An 18429-nucleotide genomic window follows, 5' to 3' on the forward strand; every position below is an offset into this window, starting at 1 on the left:
TGTCAAACCAGCAAATTTGCTTTAGTTAACAGACAATTGTGCTTGTACACACAACTAGAACTTCTCAGTGGGAATACCATGTTAATGTTCAACAGTTTCTGGTTAATTGCAATATCACAGAAAAGGAAAGGGCCAAGGACCACAGGGGACAGCATTCTTTTAAATGACCACAGCAACTTCACTTTCAAATGTTTAACTAAGAGCTTTAGAAAGACAAAAAAAGCTTCAAGGCAATTCACCAGATATGGAAGATGCAATATTCCAATCCTCCTAAATGTCTAAATTAGCTGTTTGAATTTGTCCATCACCTTTGTTTTTAGACTCAACCACACTGAGGGCCACTTCCATCATTTTAATAATCCAAAGGAACATCATCATGGCATTTAATGGGGACAGCATTTACAATTTTTTTAGCTTAATTCGTTTATTTTCTATATCCATTCTCCATTACCCTTGGAATTTCCACAATATTTTTAAGAAGATGCAAAAAAAGCAGTACACAATTATTTTGAAATTCTCTACACTCAATCATCCTGTATGTCTGTTCTACTTGAAATAGCCGAACAACTGCAGACTCTAACCCAAGAAGAATCTTATGAGTCTCAAAATCTGCATTTTAGTTCAAGAGACAATTAACTATGAAACTCTTCGTATTAATAAGCTACAATGTTTTCCCTCCATAAATTTGGATCAAACAGTATCTTGATAATTGGTAAATAATTTGGGCTTTGGCCATTATAGTATCAATGAAACACCATTCGGTCCAATTTGTGCATTGTAAATATGAACGCGTATATCTCTGAAAGCAAGGTTGAGACAACCTTTATCTATGAAATGCTGACAGAGTGACAATACTGGCTGAAAAAAGACAACTGGATTTTTCTCCCCATTAGATTACTCATGATCATTTAATGTTTTAAGGAATATCAAACTTCAAAAATGTCATAAATCAAGCAGCAAATTGAATAGGTTTTCATATACACATATGCAATTTGTGTACAAACTTTTAAACAGGCTTTTAATTGTTTTAATATGTTTGGACTGAATTGTGATTATGTGTGTGCTTATATATTTATTTTAGTTATTATAACCACTGATTACTGAGGTCCCTAGGTATGAGGGTTATATTAAAATATAACCCTCATACCTAGGGACCTCAGTAATCAGTGGTTATAATAATTAAAATAAATATATAAGCACACACCATTTAATTAACAACACTACCAAAAACAACAAGAGGAAGAAAAGACTTCTACTCCTTATCGTAAGAACTTCAAACTCAGTATAATGAGAATCAGGATGAGACTTGGGATTGAGGTAAGTCACATGATCACACTATTGGCAAAAGCCAGAAGAAGAAATAGGCACCAATTTATTAAGCCATGTAAGTGATAAATAAGAATACTTCCTTTCATTAAAATGCTGTTATAACCTTATATTCTACTGATGACACACAAGCTTACTGATATGACAAGTACAGTCTCACGATCTAGATAATGGGGCAGAAGAGTTTCACCTACTATTTGGATAAGTATAATAAAGATTAGGACTGTGCTATTACATTACAGCAATATTACATCTGAGCAAATCCTTCAAAATAAGTATTTCAGATCACATGACCATCTTTGTAGGCATACGAAAGAGTGTTTGAAATAGCTGTGTGAATCTGGAAAAGTCATGGCTATTTCAAAGGATTTGCACAGCCCTGATAAATTTAACAACTGGCTCCAATTAGTTCATTCAAGGGCACAGTACTGAAAAAAACAAAACTCGATCTCTGAATATATGCAGCAATCTCCCAAAGTCCTCCACATTTTGAATATACAATTAAACTTGAGCATGCTTGTATATCTAATGTACAATTTAAAATCTCAGTCTCTGACGCAATTTCTGTACACATTTTGCTTATGTATATAAAACATACATCAATATGTTGGAGTCAAGCCACAGCTCAGAAATAAAGCACATTCATACAACACAAAATGATGAAAAGAACTGAATAGCCAATCTGCTATAGCATCTGGTTCCCTAAAAATGCCATGGGAATCCCAAAAGGAGACACAATATTAAGGCAATTGTCTTTCTTTTATTCCCTTGCAGGTACTTTTTAAAATAATATTGCCTCTGATAATATATAGCAAGTGTGAGTAGAAGCCTGCAAGTATCGTACACACTTTTTTATAAAAGTATAAATTGCATGGTTTAACTATAAACAAATGAAAATACTTCCTTTTGACCTATCCATAATCTTCCACTATTTAACTTCATCTCTATCCTTACTCTATATCATTATATATATATATTTATCATGTCACCTATTACTTATTTTTTTAAATAAACAAAATAGTCCCTCTAAATGTTGTAACCTTTACTTAAGAGTTGGTCCAGCCGTCCAATACTCTTTGTTACCATTTTCTACACCTGCTCAGAAATACAGTATTTTGGGGAGGTGCAGAAATCAGAATGATACGTAGCATTCCAAGAGTGATCATCCTTAAATTTTATACAAGTATTATGATCCTGTAACTTATTATGATTTCTTTTCTGGCAAGTGACATCTGCTTGATTCAGGGTTGCCATGCATGCAGTGAAACTGAAGTATTTTTCTATTCGGTCAGTGCCAGACCCGATCAACCTACAGTTTGATCCAGTGTGAATCACAATACATTGAACTGTTCCAGTAGAAGATAAATATCTGTAGCTCAGGGTTGAACCATGGAGTTCTTGTGCTCTCTGAGCTTGGCTGTTTGCCTGCAGACGTTTCATTATCCAGCTAAGTAACAACATCTGGTGATGTTACTTAGCTGGATAATGAAACGACTGCAAGCAAACAGCCAAGCTCAGAGAGCACAAGAACTTCACACTGAACTGTATAGGTTAGTTCAATGCCCACTCACCCAACATGGAAATATGTTTTTGGAGCCCATAATCCTCCCCTTTTTAAAAATCATCCGTAATATTTTGGGTGATTTGGATACTTGCAATCATCCAATGAAATTAACTGGAATAAAAACAAAAGTAAACAAAAAGAAACTTGGGCAGATGTGTACGTTCACAAATAAAGAGAAATACAAGTTCACAAATAAGGAGAAATATCAACATTAAACTATCCATTTTCAATTATTTTTTACACAGGACTATAATCTGGACAGATGAAGATAATATATAAGAAAAATCCTTGATAATATAGCTAAGAGATGTTGTGATCACATCCAAAGAAAATTACCCTAACCATAGGATACTTCAAAGCTCTTTGTTGTTGTGTTTATTTCTCAGCCTAAGTAATTTCTCATACTTTTAAATACCACTGATACAAAAGATACTTTTTCATTGTTTTGTGGTAATAAATCTAGCAGTTAACAGAAAATTATTCAATTTCTTTTACACTGCATCAATTTATACAATTTGTACAGTAAGCAAATAGGACTGATTTCTAAAAAAAAATGAAGAAATGTACCAGTTTGCCTACAGCTCCACCATCACAATTTTAAAAGGTTACAATTTAGATAACTAATTTTAGTGGGGTGTAATGCCAACCACGGATTATGGCCTTGTTGACTTGCTGAAATAGATTTAAACACAATCCCTTGCCACAAAGATTTCTCATAAAATTCATCAAGTTCAAAGCTAAAATAATTTTCTGGGGGATTTTTTGAAGAAAGACTCCCAGACTTTCAGGAAAATCTGCTGTACCTGTTATAAGAAACTTACATAATATTAAAAAGATTTCCTTGATTTGAAATAAAGAGGATATACAGTACATTATCCTTCTAATACTGTAAATGGTTGTATCTGATAAAACATAGCAAGGTTATGAAAAAGTCTTTGAACTTCTTTCATCTGGGACTTCAGGCTTTTTTTTTCCTAACTATAATGAGTACTGACAGGTTTTCCGTAAGGCTTTAAATTCAAACACGAAAAGGTGCTTTGGAGTATGTTTGGATGAGTGGATGTCTACAACTCCTTAAGCGAAATATGGGTTCATGTGGCAGCTTGTTTCCATCAATCTCTAATCTTATAAAATCCTCCTTCTTTTCATTCATTATAATGAAGAATTTATCCTCATGCATATAAATAGGAACAGCATAAAAGATCAAGAACTAAAGACTGTTTCCAACTTTTTTTCAAAGCATATTTTGAAACAGTAGACATTAATTACTTAATGACAGTTATTTGGACTTTTTAATGTCTGATATTTGTAGTTAAACCTTGGGGGCCAAACAACAAATGACATTTATCTGAGGCCTTAGGAAACCACCATCTATTAGAATAGCTAGAACTGAATTAAAGATATGAGTAATTTTAACATTTTATGGACCTTCTATATCCTAATCATGACTTTGTTAGTGAAATACTATGAATTTGCACATAGTATTAATGCATGTAAAAGGATTGCATGATCCAGAATTTAAATGAGACTATACTTTTTGGAGATGTATATTAATATAAATATTAAGCTAAATATTATCTAAAAGGTCCCCAAAAAATAAACTGGTAGCAGAACTTGGCTTAAGTTTACTATATATTGTATGCACTCATTTGCTAACTAAGGCAAACCTCAAAATGAATAAATCACTGAGAAAAAAAAGGACAGAATGTTTCCAAAATATCATCAGGCTACAGGCTGTCAGGAAATAACCAGATATCACTCTGTGTGATCAGGAGTCAGGTGCCTTTCCCAGCCAGGTCATGCATCATAAGCAGAGAGTGAGTGTAAGAGTAGGCCTAAGACAAACTATCCAAAAGGAACACCAATGGCCAACCTCTACTGAGGATAAATAGCCGAAAAGACCTGAAGCATGCCCTCTAACGCCTTCAAAGGGGTGGCTTCCAGTCCATCATTTAAATGTTCAGTTCTGCCATCCAGGTGAAGCCTGCCTAAATCTCTTAGCATGTTTAGGAGGAGATTCTTTATTTATTGAGGGCCTTAGAATGGATCAATTCCCAGCACTAATGGACAATGCTTTTCACATTCCAGAAATTATAAAAGAAACTATAGCTAATATGGGATGTTGCTCCAATGCAGCACCATCAAAATGCACTGTGTAAGTTTTTACACTTCAGCTTGTTATGTCTGCATCTAGAAATATTTTGGGATGAACCTCCACAGCCATTTCATTATTTTTTTAATACATAAATTTTGTGTTCTTTTACAGTTCTTAAGATTATATTGCTCATACAAGACTGTTACTGTCAGCTCTTTTGAGAAAGTAGGGATACCCACAAAAATGTTCAGGGAAATAATCACTAAATATATTTTATCTCAGCCAGTCTTGCTTGGATAGCTATTTTTCACCTGTAGTACAGAAGGATGACATATAATATTAAGGAGCACTGGAATAAGTCTGAGAAATGGGAAGGACAACAGGGGAGTAAGAAAGAGTTACTGGAGAAATGAACATTAACTTGTACTCTTTTCAGATTTTAAAAACAAGCAACCATAATGTACATGATTGGGGAGTCCACTATGCCCAATAGGATTTGAAAGATGTACAAATAAATCTACAGGAGTCTACAGGAGAGATTACTCCATATAAACATTCAAATGTTAAGAACACAGTGGGATTTATGCTGCCTAGCCAAGACAAACCTGACATGGACCACCACTTTTTATATAGCTGATTATTTGGTGCTAGAAAAATTACATACAACATTACTATGATTATGCCTGAGGCAATTACACAGCCATGGCTTCCATGCACAAAGTATTAATCCCTATTCACAGAGAAAAAGCTCGGTGGACAGTACAATAAATCAGGCACTGGGTCTTTCTTTTTGCTTATAATTTAGGAAACCTACATAGTGCAGTAAGCACAAATGCCTTATGCCTGACAATGTTCTACAGATTTGCAGTCAGAAAAATCTGACTCAGGAATGCCTAAGAATTCATACATATTATTTATGCTTTAATCTTTTTAATCCTTGCAAATGTGTTTATTTTTAATAATCTCATTTGGAAAACAGCATTCCTCTGAGAACAATAAAAAATATTAATTCCATTTCCAGCTTTCTGTATTTCACAGCCCTTCTGCAATTGTACAGGGAACTCTTAAGAACAGCCAACAGTCTGCTTTAATTAAAACTGTAAATAAATTGTAGGTGGTCTTGATAAACTACCAAAGGAGCTTTGGTGACAGCACAGTATATATTAGAGGTAGAAGATCAAGCTGAAAAATAACCTGCACGTCAAGCAGCCTGATCAATATAATAATTGCTCTAGGCTGAAACAAAAGTACAATCTCTAGCTGAAGGCAGCCAAGTACTAAAGAAGGTTATTCTGTTGCACAATATGTGATGTGGGTAAGCTATTAATGCTAAAAAATTAAGAAACAGTTGGTACTAACCAAGTAGCTATGGAGTACTTTAAATAATTGCTGACTTATATACCCTACAGCTATATAACTCAGCTTGCTATCTTCTGATTGCCTCATTATCACACACCCATTGCTACAATTGTTTTCTTTTATCTTGATAGACATAAGCAGGGTACTGAAACGTTAATGGTACATTTTTAAAAACCCTCATTTTCAAGTTTGATTTTCTATTGTTAAATATAGGTGAATGCTATGCACATGAAATAGTATTATCCAAAAACATTATAAAATTATAATCATTTTAAGAAAACGCTGATAGGAAAAATACCATATTATAGATATATTTGCATAGTAGCTGATCAACCGTGTTTGCTAAGAGCATGAGTGGACACAGAGACACTGCTTTTCATGAGCATGATGTTATTATAATTTACCTGTGTCTTTGTCCTGTACTTCTTCCAGGTGCAAGTCATTCAAGAGATGCTCCAAAATCTTCTCTGGTGTCCCTGATACCACCACATATCTGTCAGAAAGGAGAGAGTCCACAGAATCATCCTCTGTTGAAGACTGAGAACGGCTGCTCCATTCATCTTCCTCATCCTCTTCATCAATGTATTTAAAATAAGGCACATCAAATGTGGGCAAAGGCAGTTCTCTGCCTAGAAACAAAGCAGAATCCTTCTTCTCTATGTGAGGGTCAAAGATCCTCAGTCTGGAACTTCCCATACTGTATGGCAAATAATAATGACATTCCCTCAATGCTGCTCTCTCACTTCGGTTGCCAGCAACCAAATTCACCCAGCTGCTGAGAGCTCTGCGTCAGCGTGACTCTAGCTGTGTCTGAGCACCCAAGGAAAAACTCTTACCTCCAATCACTCTCGGCACTCCCTGATGTGGGGGCTGGGCTCTGTGACAACACTTTCCTAAGCACCAGCACATCTTGGTCCAGTTCCTTCACTTGAACAGTGGTCACTTCATCATCCAGCTTTAATTTGGGGAGGGAGACAAACAACAAAGAGAAAAATGAGTAAAATCCCAAGGGTCTGAAAGAAAGAAGGGGTGGGGAAAAGCTTTGATTAGAGCTGCATTTTCTCTCTATCAGCGCTGCCATCCGCAGCAGCCACTGCCCTTGATTTACATTCAGAAAATTCACAATGCACCAGAATTTGAGCAGCGCTCTCTTTCCCCAGGGGCACTGAGAGCATATAACAAAGCTGTTAATTACAAATTATTAGATTCAACACTTAAATTAAAGGGGGACAGTTAATAATAGAAAAGAGGAGTGTTATTTAGTTTGTTTTTTGCTTGATTGAAGTTACATTCTGCTCTTGCCTGCAACTTAAAATTGCTAAGGAAGTTGTAACCATTTTATGGCATTTTACGGCATTTCAGTGAGTTTAACTGCTATATCAATGTAACCGACCATTCTATAAAACTGCTCACGCAATGAATATGTCAGAAAAAAAGTACAATATTCATTCTTGCACATCGAGCACATATAATGAAATATTAACTTCTGAAAACAAAGCCCACCAAAAGCTTGGGATAAAATTCACAAAAGGGTGCCTCTTGATAAATACACTGCTTATTGTACTGACTTTTTCCACCCCAGATCCTACAGAATGGAAGGATTACTTGTTTATTATACCAACAATCTTAAAGGGGTGACTGTAGAGCAGAGACTGTTGACCAAACAGCCTGCAGGAAGCATTCTGCTTGGTGAAGAACTCTCATTACTTCCAAGAGCCTCCCAGAAAAACCTTGCAAAAATCACACACTGATGTTATTTAAATTAAGTGAAATAATCTGCCCTCCTACTGGTTACGTTCATATGCAAATATTTCTCACACAGAATAAAACAATGCAAATGATAGATCCAGACTCATATTACAGAAGTAAACTGGCCGAATACAACAAAAAAAGGCTAAGGAAACAGAATGATAAAGCAATGTTATTTGATTGTTAACCTTCTTTTGGTCATCATTTTTTAATAACATGAAAGAATTTGAAAATTAATCAGCAATAGAACTACATATTGATGCCAGAGGAGTCACACAAATATGCAATCTTGTTCACACAGCTTTTAGTATTTATATATACCAGAGAAAGAGGGAGAGAGAGAGAGGGAGAGAGCACAATTATTAATTTTTTGCCAGCTCAGATATGCAGGTACTGAACCAATTAACATAAAGCATTTGTTGAAAAATTCCCTTGGGACATCAAGACATCATGTTTCAAGAATACCGATGTACAGCTGTAATTTTCTATTTCACGGTATATGCTTTTGTTGCCCACAATATGCAAGACAGCCATAAAACAGTAAGCTATGCAAAATAAGTAACATTATTCAATTAAAAGAAATTTCTTCATACAGCTTTCTCAGTTTATTTTTCAAACCATCCACACAGAGGTACTGAATTCTAATCTGTTATGGTCACATTTATAACTCAACTTTCCTCTAAGAGCTCAAACCAGTGTATATGGAGGTACCCCTCACTATACCACCCACAACAGCTCTCTGAAATAAATTGCACTGAGATAGTGACTGGTCAACATAAGCTCCTTATTCAAGTAAGAACTTGAATCTAGCTCTCCCAGTCCAATATCTCAATCAATATGACACTAACTTTTGAAATAATTTTTGATATTACTGCTTTCAAATGTAAGTTTTTGCACCTCTAGAAAAAAAAAATCATCACACAAACAATGGGAACTGACAACCATGGGTGTCCGCAAGGGGACCAAATACCCAAGTATGCATTGCAACACAAATTCCACCCTTTTCGTACTTGTGTTGCAACTTTTACACACAAGTATGTAAGAGATGGAATCTGCAATGTGATATCACAAATTAGTGACATAAAAAAAAAATCTCTGATGAAACATATTCCTATACCTTTTATGTCTCCATATAGAAGTATTCTGTACATATATGTTTATGTGAATCTCAAACTTCTACATGTAAATAACTAAAATATATTAAGGTAAACATTCAGCCAAAATTTCTATTATGTCAAGATACAGGAAAACACATATTTAAATCTCACTTACTGCACTAAGCAAGACATACAATGGTGGTTAACTATGGCTGGATCACATACAACAGTATCTATATATTACTCATCTGCCTGTGCTGTGTTGGTTGAGGTGTGTGGCAGTACCTTGTGGTTTCTTTTCTTTTAAGGAACAGATACGATGCCTACTTCTCTGGAACTTGCCAATTACAACATTTTTCTTTTGAAACATTGCCTTCAGTGAAAACCCTTAAATGGACAGTCAGAGAAAATCTCACCCTGCCAATTTAAAAACTAGCAAGAACAAAGATGAAAGCACAATTCAAATTACTACTTTAGTTAAATATTTTCAGATTACATACATTTTTCATCAAATTTCTGAATCATAAGTAGCGATTTTAAAATACCAAAAGAGGCTCTCCTTGTAAGAAGTAGCAGCACAGTAATTGTTTAGAAACATAAAGTTACAAGATGCATTCATTAATCACAGTGAGACATTTAGGGTAATGCCACAGAGAATAGGAAAATTTATTTCACACCTGCATTAGCTAACACTGACACAGCACACTAACACTGATGCATCTAATGATAATCTATTTTTTATCTTCCCACAATGTGATGCTGGTACTTGGGCATGACCTTGAGCGCAAAGCAAAGGGTACATTTGCAGAACATGCCAGCAGCTTCATAGTTATAGAGGGCCCCTATTGAAAAGCAGCATGTCTAAGAAAACAGAAGGTGCTAATACAGTCTTATATTTCTCCAAAAGCCACATGGAATTAAATTTGTCTCTGTGAAATTTGTCATTTCCACTTGAATTATAAGATTAGAAGGCTCAAAAAAAGAGTTTTCAACTTGTACAACTTCCCTTATTTGTATACTAAAAAATAGCCTAGGAAACCAAGAAATTGATTAACATTTGCAATTTCATCACTTTTAGGGAAGAGTAACAAATGATAATTTGCAATTGTGAATCAAGCACTAGTAACAGAATTTCATCACTATTTTCACTATTTGTCACTACTGAAAACATAGTAGTTTCTCTCTGGTGAGAGAATCCTTGCATTGTGGAGATTTCTAAATAGTTCACAAGCAACTCCTCCAATGTAGGAAGTGCTTATCTTACAGACATTCTGGAACTCCTATCTTATCCTCCAGAAACAAGCCAATCAGAAGTGATTTGGCAACATGTCAATGATGGAAGTAAATTTAAATACACAGATACACAGATACACATGTGTGTGCATGCGCACACACACACACACATTTTTAGCTCATATTTTTAAATGGAAATCCAGAAAGTATCTGAATCAGCTCTAAATAAGAAATCCTTTAACTTAATATCCCAAACATATTTGCAAACATATTCCAAACCATAAAAAAGATCAAGAACTGTATGACAGATACACCAGTGATAAGAATAATCATTATTACATCCATTCTGATGGATTTTTAAGCATTTTGCTGATGATACCACCTTATGATGTGTCACTTTTCTTTCCTAAATTGTTTTCTTCCCATTTTGTTTATCTGGATGTTTCTAATTAAAGAAGCCTACCTCTGTACATTTGTGACAAAAGACAATTTAATCTGTCCATATTTCCAGCTACTTTCCTACCTCCTCCACTTCATAATTTGGACTTGCTCTTTGGATAAAATATTTCAGAAACTTTTCTAAGAGATCTGTTTGCCCACAGAAAGATACTTCTTTCCACTGAAGAAGTTAATCTTCTTCATAATACTCCCTTCAAATAACGTTGTCCTTTTTCCTTTAAAATATTTATTGATCCACACATATATGCATGTTCCACGCCTTTAAACTACCAAGGGGAAATTACATCAAGGAATTCGGAGCGGAGAAGCAGACACATATAGGAAAACCACAAACATGAACCAATGGTGAAAATTTTAAAAATGTACTTAATAGCAAATAGACAGTTTAAGCAAAACAGTGGAACAGCGCTACCACTAGAACTGAACCTGCAATATGAAGGGGATTTGCTGAGTGCCCAAGCAATTGTGATCTGGAAAAATAAAATTACAGAAGTGTCTCTCCATTGAGCTATATGATATACCAAGCAGAGAGAATGTGAAATTTCATTTCTATGAAATTCTCTGGATATTCAGGAGATCCAAACCCAAAGAATCAGAATGGACAGATTGAATCAGTACAGGAAGAGCATAGAGTTACAACTTTAAAATAGCTGACTGATATTTAGCTACTCATGTATTTATGTTTGACTGCTCATATGTTTGAATAACTGGCTTTCTGAAGGTCCTAACTTTAGTTTTGCTTTCTATCTGAAAATGATGGAAAATTGTGCTGTTGTATTTTCAATAGCATGGTCATACGGAGTTCAAAAAAGCACATATATACATATCAACTAAAGATTCCCCACTCCCACTTAATGTAGTATGATAAATTCATTCTGTCTGGAAGACAAAATTAACAAAGATTACACTGATAATTAAGAGCAGTTTACACAATCTCCAATCATCATGAGAAAACCCAATTTTGGTGCATTTTTGTTGCAAGCGTGCTATGAAAAACAGTCCTCTTTAGAACATACAAAACTACAAGAATCTGACAGTAAGAAACAGTCACAAAAAATAACATTTCAGATTTGTAGCACAAAGTAATTCTCAAGTGGGGGTGATGCAAGATAGGTCAAACAACTGCTTCATGACAGGCACACACCTCCACTGTACAAAATCCTTATCCTATCCTATCTTAATAAATCCCACCTATAATGAAATACTAACCTTTCCTAAAATATCAAAATAAGAAAATTCTGTTTATCTAAAATGAATCTAACCTGTTGCCAATTTTTTAAAAACAGAAGATTAAACAAGATAGTACATGTACCAAGAACTTTTTCCAAAATTGCTGATGTTATCATCTTAATGGTTAGCTTTTAATAGGTATTATTAGTACTATTAGTAAAATCCTTTTAACTGGAACAAGAACAGAGAGACACATCGAGTCTAAATTAATACTAGTTAAGTACACTAAGCCTATGCTATTGCAAATTTTTATTCAATAAGAAAAATAAATTGACTGCCTTGACTTCTCTTCCATGTGCTACTGTTACAACATTAGGATAGGACAAAGGTCCTTAATTAGAGGGATGGCTGAGAAAAATGCCTGTGGAAAGGTGGATTAATTCAGAGTGCCTCCATCCAATTAGCTTCCATTTGGCTTAATAAGCAAAGCACAATTACCAGGAGACAAAATAATCCCAAAAGCACACGATTCAGATTTACTCAAGAAATACGGTAGTCTTGCACATAGATAGAACTTCCTCCCCCATGGTTCTACTAAGAATTGTTACTCAAGGAATTGGTCTGATTTAAAACTAACATGTCCAAGTACAAACGCAGTTATGACACCTTAGAGCTAACTTACACCTTTGTTTAGTCATCCACCACTTAGGGTTTGCTTTTTAACTCTCTGCAGAACAGACTAATAGCGTTTAGCAAGAAAAATAACATCACAGTTGGTGGCTGGCTTAAGATAAATTAAAAAGAAAAAGTTGCAATTGTATAATGCTCATTTGCTCATAAAAACTACCATAATGAAATTCTAGTACATTGAATTTCAAATGAAACAATGGCCCCACAATCTCTAGAGCAACTATATTTCAGTAAGTTTAAAGTCATCTTGGATCAAACCAAAGACACACCTAGTTCAGCATTCTGTTACAGAGGCCACCTAGATGTCTGTGGGAAATCCAGAAAAGACATGAGTGCAAAACCACCTTCCCATATGTATACATTCCCTAACAAGTGATACTGAGATTACTGTACGTGATATTGACTGTAATATATTTGAACATTCCAACTAGTAGCCATTAACAGCCCTGTCATCCACAATCTTTGTCTTTAAAATAATTTAATAAGAAACAAAAACTAAATTTAATTTACAATGATTATTTCATTACTTACAGGATTTATGTCCAGTATAAACTGGATCAGCAAAAGACATACCACGATCAACATTTCACAAGTCATTTTCCCAGTTTCTATTTTCTCACTCTGCCTAGTAAAGCAATCTAAGTTGCTGAATACCTTGCAGTGAATTCCAGGGTTTAATTGTGTTGCATGAAGAAGTGCCTCCTTCTATCTCTCCTGAAGTTTCCACCATTCAGCTTCTTTGGATGATCCAGGTGTTTTAGTTTTATGAGGGAAAAATATCCTACTTATTTCCAAAAGCATGTATCTATTTGTTTTTATTTCTAAGATAAAAAGCATAGAGTCACTGGGAGTTAAGCAGCATATAGATTTAATAAATTATTATTATTACAGAGGAACTGCTCTTCATCCTTAATCATTTTGATTCTGTTTTCTGCATTTTTACCATCCCTACAATACCCTATTTGAGGCCTGACATCCAGAAGTGTGTACAATATTCCAAGCATGGTGATATTACTGATTTACAATGCAGTGTTGTGCTAATGGAATTTTAATTGGCAATTTCTTTCTAATGAACTTCCACAAAGAAGTTCAGGAATATGAATAATTTGATGAAAATCTCTCACAGCTAATATCTATTCAACCCTGGTATTAAGATTTTCATCAAACTATTCACTGCCAACGCAAGGCACATCCATTAGGAATTTCTGCCCTACTATTTCTGTTGTGGAAGTACAGTCTTTTCCCACATTTCAAATAATATCATTTTTTCCACCAAATATGGCAAAAGATTTACAGTAAACACAAGTGGAAGACTGCCTTGAAAATATCATGGATACTTAACAGTTTCTGTTAACTATCACATCTCTAGGGAGGCAGAATCTAGTCACATCACTGTCCAATCACATCGCCATCAAGTCAGGACCATTTCACATATTTTGAAATTCTTTGGCAACTGAACTCAGACCTGTTCCACTAGTCATAAAATCCTACAAAAGGCATCAAGAATGATCTTCAGCTTTACTGTGCCTTGTTATATCAACCTGGGGGCTTGGAAGCATCTTAAAAGATGCTATACCTTTGCAACATTTTTTTAGCCTCAGATGTGTCAAAAGATATAGCAAAGGTTAAGTCATTACTTCCCCCCTCCATTATAATCCTCATGAAAATTTCCTTTTCTGCAGCAATCACTGTCTTAGAAGATTAATTCATATGAGCACCATGCTGCTACCTTCATCACAATTGGGAGATATATGCCCCAATATAAGGATGCATTTGGGAATGGACAGCTGCAAAGTATAGGAACAAAAGCATCATCTATCTGCAAGCCAGTTTGTCTTATAAGGACTATCTCCTTACTGATCTTGCCTCTTACATTTATTTGCATGCATATTTCAGAAAGTAAGTGAAGTTAGGAACCAGTGGAGTTGAGTTTCTCAATTTTGGGTGGCAAGCCCATACTTACATACAGGTAACCAACCAACCTGAAGAAAATTCTCACAAGCAAGGAAAAGCAACAGGGCGATGATGCCAACATGGGAAACCAGCCCTGCAACAAATGGAGATGTCTACTTTGCCCCCATATCTACACCAACAGCACCATCACAGTCCCCAACAAGTACACACAAAAGATTGGAGGTCTTCCTCCAATGGGATATATGCCATCCTATTCAGGAAAGGAGCTGATTGAACAATCATACCTAACAGGTGTGTGCCTATAACTCTTAGTCAAGCACCCCTTTACTAGATCTATTCAAGCAGAGACTGGACAGCCATCAACTGTCCTCCCTCCCCCTTTTAAGACTGAGTGAATCAGCTCCTGCTGTACTGACATAAATGGTACTATAGAATATACATGGTGTGAGAGGAGGGATTATCCATGTTTTTTCACATTTTCCACCTTGGCTGAGGGGCAGTGGATATTTTAGACCACTACAGTAGCTCTGCAAAGACAACGGATTATCTCAAAGCATTATAGCGCAGACTAGGAAACAGATTTGCATTATTCTTTAAAATACACCCACTACTCTTTATAGCTAGCGCATCTAGAAATCTAGTGTGTCATAATTCCAAAAGATGTGCCACACAGTAATTTATGGGTTAATATAATCACACAAAATAAATATGACAATCTAATTACGAAAGAAACAATCTTTGTCCTTTCCAGCCAGCATTTGCTTTTATCATTGGAGTAGCTTTATATGATAAATAAAATTTATCAGATGAGAACACTAAAGAGTCCTCTCTAACATATTCTCCATAACTTATGGGATATGGGAGTAAATGAGATGGACAGATTTCTATGATGCAGGGTTTTTTTTCCTGTTGGCTTTTATTTTTCTAAAAGCCCCGACTCATTTAACATTTGCTTTCTTTACCCACCAAAGTAATTCAGTTGATGTGCATTAGCTACATTGTCTATGGAAAGAAGCAGTGAGTTAGGAACGGCAAGCATTTCACATGTACGTAGCAAATGGGAAGAGAACTGCTGTAAAAGGATTGGAGCTATTAATTGTCATAAAAGCTGCAGTGACACATTCACCTTTCTGGCTCTAACTTTGTTCAATCCTGAAATGAAGGCCTGGCATCAACTCCATTTATTTTACAAGGGCTTGTGCTTTCTGAGTAGTTTTCAAGAAAGACACATTTCTATTCTACATAGTGTAATAGAAGAAGTTAAATGATTACGATAAATTCTCATAACAAACCAAATGTTATATCTTAAGATTTATTTTCCTATTTTGGGAATACTACAAATCTGTTCAATATACAAATATGCTAAAATTCAAGAAGTGGCACATCCAATAAATTATTTTTCAGCCTTTAAAAAAAGTTACAAAAATGTTTTAAAAATATTGCTTTCTTAAACAAATAGCACTATTAATACAATGAAAAAAGCATGTGCGATTCCCAGAAAGCAAAACTAGAGAGAAACTCTTGTTATTCATGGTCTAATTATCTACAGTTTCACATACCCCCATTTGATAACTATACACCTGAGCCTGTTTTTCATGGTACTCCTTTTCACATATCCATGGATTTTTTTGCATGATGTTCCAAGCAATCTACCATTTTGCACTGGCACAGAAGTACCAATCCTTCTCAATTCCAAGGGATCCCAGAGCTCTGTGTGTTCTAACCACAGATAGTCATCCTGCACTTTCTCAAAAGTGAGCAAGCACACAGCAGAGAATTTCAGTTTCCAAGTGATCTGTGGCATTCTTTAGACTTATAAGAAGAGAGTGCACAGCAGAGAGCAAATGTTTGCACAAAAAGTTGCCCTTGGGTGAAAAATTGAAAATGTTGGAGATACCACCTCATCTAGTGCATAGTGTTGGAACATAAATGGGTCTAATATCCACTGCATAAAAAAAGTGAAGCTATGAATCTGGTGGTATCTGGCAGGTTAGAGTTTCATTGGGATGTTCCATCCATGTAATTCCCACCTCGGACAAATGGAAAAGGCCCCAGTATGTTGATAGAGATCCAGAGGAATATGCCACTAGGTGGACTAGTAGTCCATGAGAAAGTTCTGCAGTTCTATAGGTGCTTGTGATAGAAGGTGTTAAGCATGATTTGCAGGCCAGTAGGTGTGGTTTCACAGATTCAAGTAACACTACAGCATCTACAATGTCAACTTGGCATGAGGATCGTCTCAGGGGATCATAAATCAGCAGACAGATATCCCTAGGAATTCCAGCAGCTGATTGATTCTGAGATTACAGGCCATAGCACGTTTTCAATGTGGTAAGCGTTCTGTTCTGGAAGCAGATGTCATACCATTCCTTCATGAGTAACAAGAAGCAGATGTCATCCCGTTCCTTCATCAATAACAAGAAAAATGTGCTCTTTGTAGCTTTCAAGGCTACCACGGATAATTTCACTCTTCTGATGCCAGGAACAATGCAAGCAAACAAGCAGTTTATTGAATAAATCTCCGTAGCATTTCAGGAACACTACAATATATACATACAACTTAAAACAGAACACTATTATTTAAATCTAAAAGTAATATATTACAAACATTAAAACCTAGACTTAAAGCCTTTTAACCTATATGACTCAATTTTTTAAAATGGTTAATAAATAGAATAAAATGTATATGCATTACACCTATGAACAAGTTCAAACTCCTATAATGAGCACAAAACCCATGTGCCCTAAAGTGGAAGAAAAAAAAATAGATCCCCATTTTTTAGCTAGGCAAGAGGAGAGCATGGGTCAGTTGAGCACTCTTCTCTGGCTTGGATCAACAAGATTTTTGTTGGGTTTTTTTCACTCATTTTCCAAGGCTCTAGAATCCAACCCTTTCATTCCCATTCCATAAACATCCATGGCTTCATTATCTGCAGTTGAACGCTGGAAGTTAACCCACATAAATAAGAACCACCTGCTATGTTGTTTTTATCATATATAAGTATATATGCACTTTACACCAGAAATATCACTTGCTTTATTGAATATTTAGAGCAAAAATAAATAATTATATAGTTGTGCATGACTTCTATAGATTCAGTACATCTATAAGAGCTTGATAATAATAAATCAACAGAGGTAGTGTTAACCAAATAAGTTATCAATAAATGGCCCAATAGTAATATCTCTCCCACATTTTTAATGGTGGGTTAGATCTGAGTTGAATTTAGAATCAATGGGTAAGTTTACAGAGCCTAGTTTAAGTCCCATTAATTAAAACATGACTAATCTATTTTGGATCCAACTCACTGTACAAAATGGCCACAGAACAAAAGGTTTTCTTTTCAAAGAAAAAGAGTATGTTTTCAGTCATGGTAATTTTAGGTTTTGTTAGAGAGAGCTGAAATTAAATTTAAAACAACTCAATTCAAGAATTGCATTGAAAGACAGTATTTTGTTCAAGAGAAAGGAATGTGTTAATTTAGGATTTAAGTAGGACTATTACTAGAAGATCATATTGTAATACAGTACAATGTTTGAGTAAAACAGGGTTGCATTTTGTGTACTATTTTATGCATCAAATCCTAAAGAAATAAGCACAAACACATTAATTATGGGGGGGAAATACATGAAGGCTGTAAAAGTGAAGCTATTTCTCTCTCTGCTCTTTGAAATTAAAAGATATTGCCCACAAAGCATAAGAATATCTATTTACCTAAGACATATAAATATTACGACATATACTGTTTAGATTATTTTTATACAGAAAATAA

The 18429-nt window shown here is 35.1% G+C and overlaps 1 protein-coding gene across 4 annotated transcripts in view; it reads right to left on the reverse strand.

Moving 5' to 3' along the window:
- The window catches only part of RAPGEF5 (Rap guanine nucleotide exchange factor 5), a 115401-nt gene that overhangs the window by 39772 nt on the left and 57200 nt on the right, over window positions 1-18429 (reverse strand). For all 4 annotated transcript variants that reach the window (XR_015797859.1, XR_015797858.1, XM_025171762.2 and 1 more), the window contains exons 10-11: window positions 7181-7299; window positions 6749-6837 (exon numbers count right to left, since the gene is read on the reverse strand). Coding sequence is in view for 2 of the 4 variants with exons in the window: in XM_025171762.2 (XP_025027530.1) it covers window positions 6749-6837; window positions 7181-7299 (208 nt within the window). In the remaining 2 variants the exon portion in view is untranslated. The remainder of the gene's footprint in view (window positions 1-6748; window positions 6838-7180; window positions 7300-18429) is intronic.

Source organism: Python bivittatus, unplaced genomic scaffold (assembly GCF_059951505.1).
Source record: "Python bivittatus isolate LINGU-HERP-01145 unplaced genomic scaffold, Pbiv_v1 ctg000610_np1212, whole genome shotgun sequence".
Lineage (NCBI taxonomy): Eukaryota > Metazoa > Chordata > Lepidosauria > Squamata > Pythonidae > Python > Python bivittatus.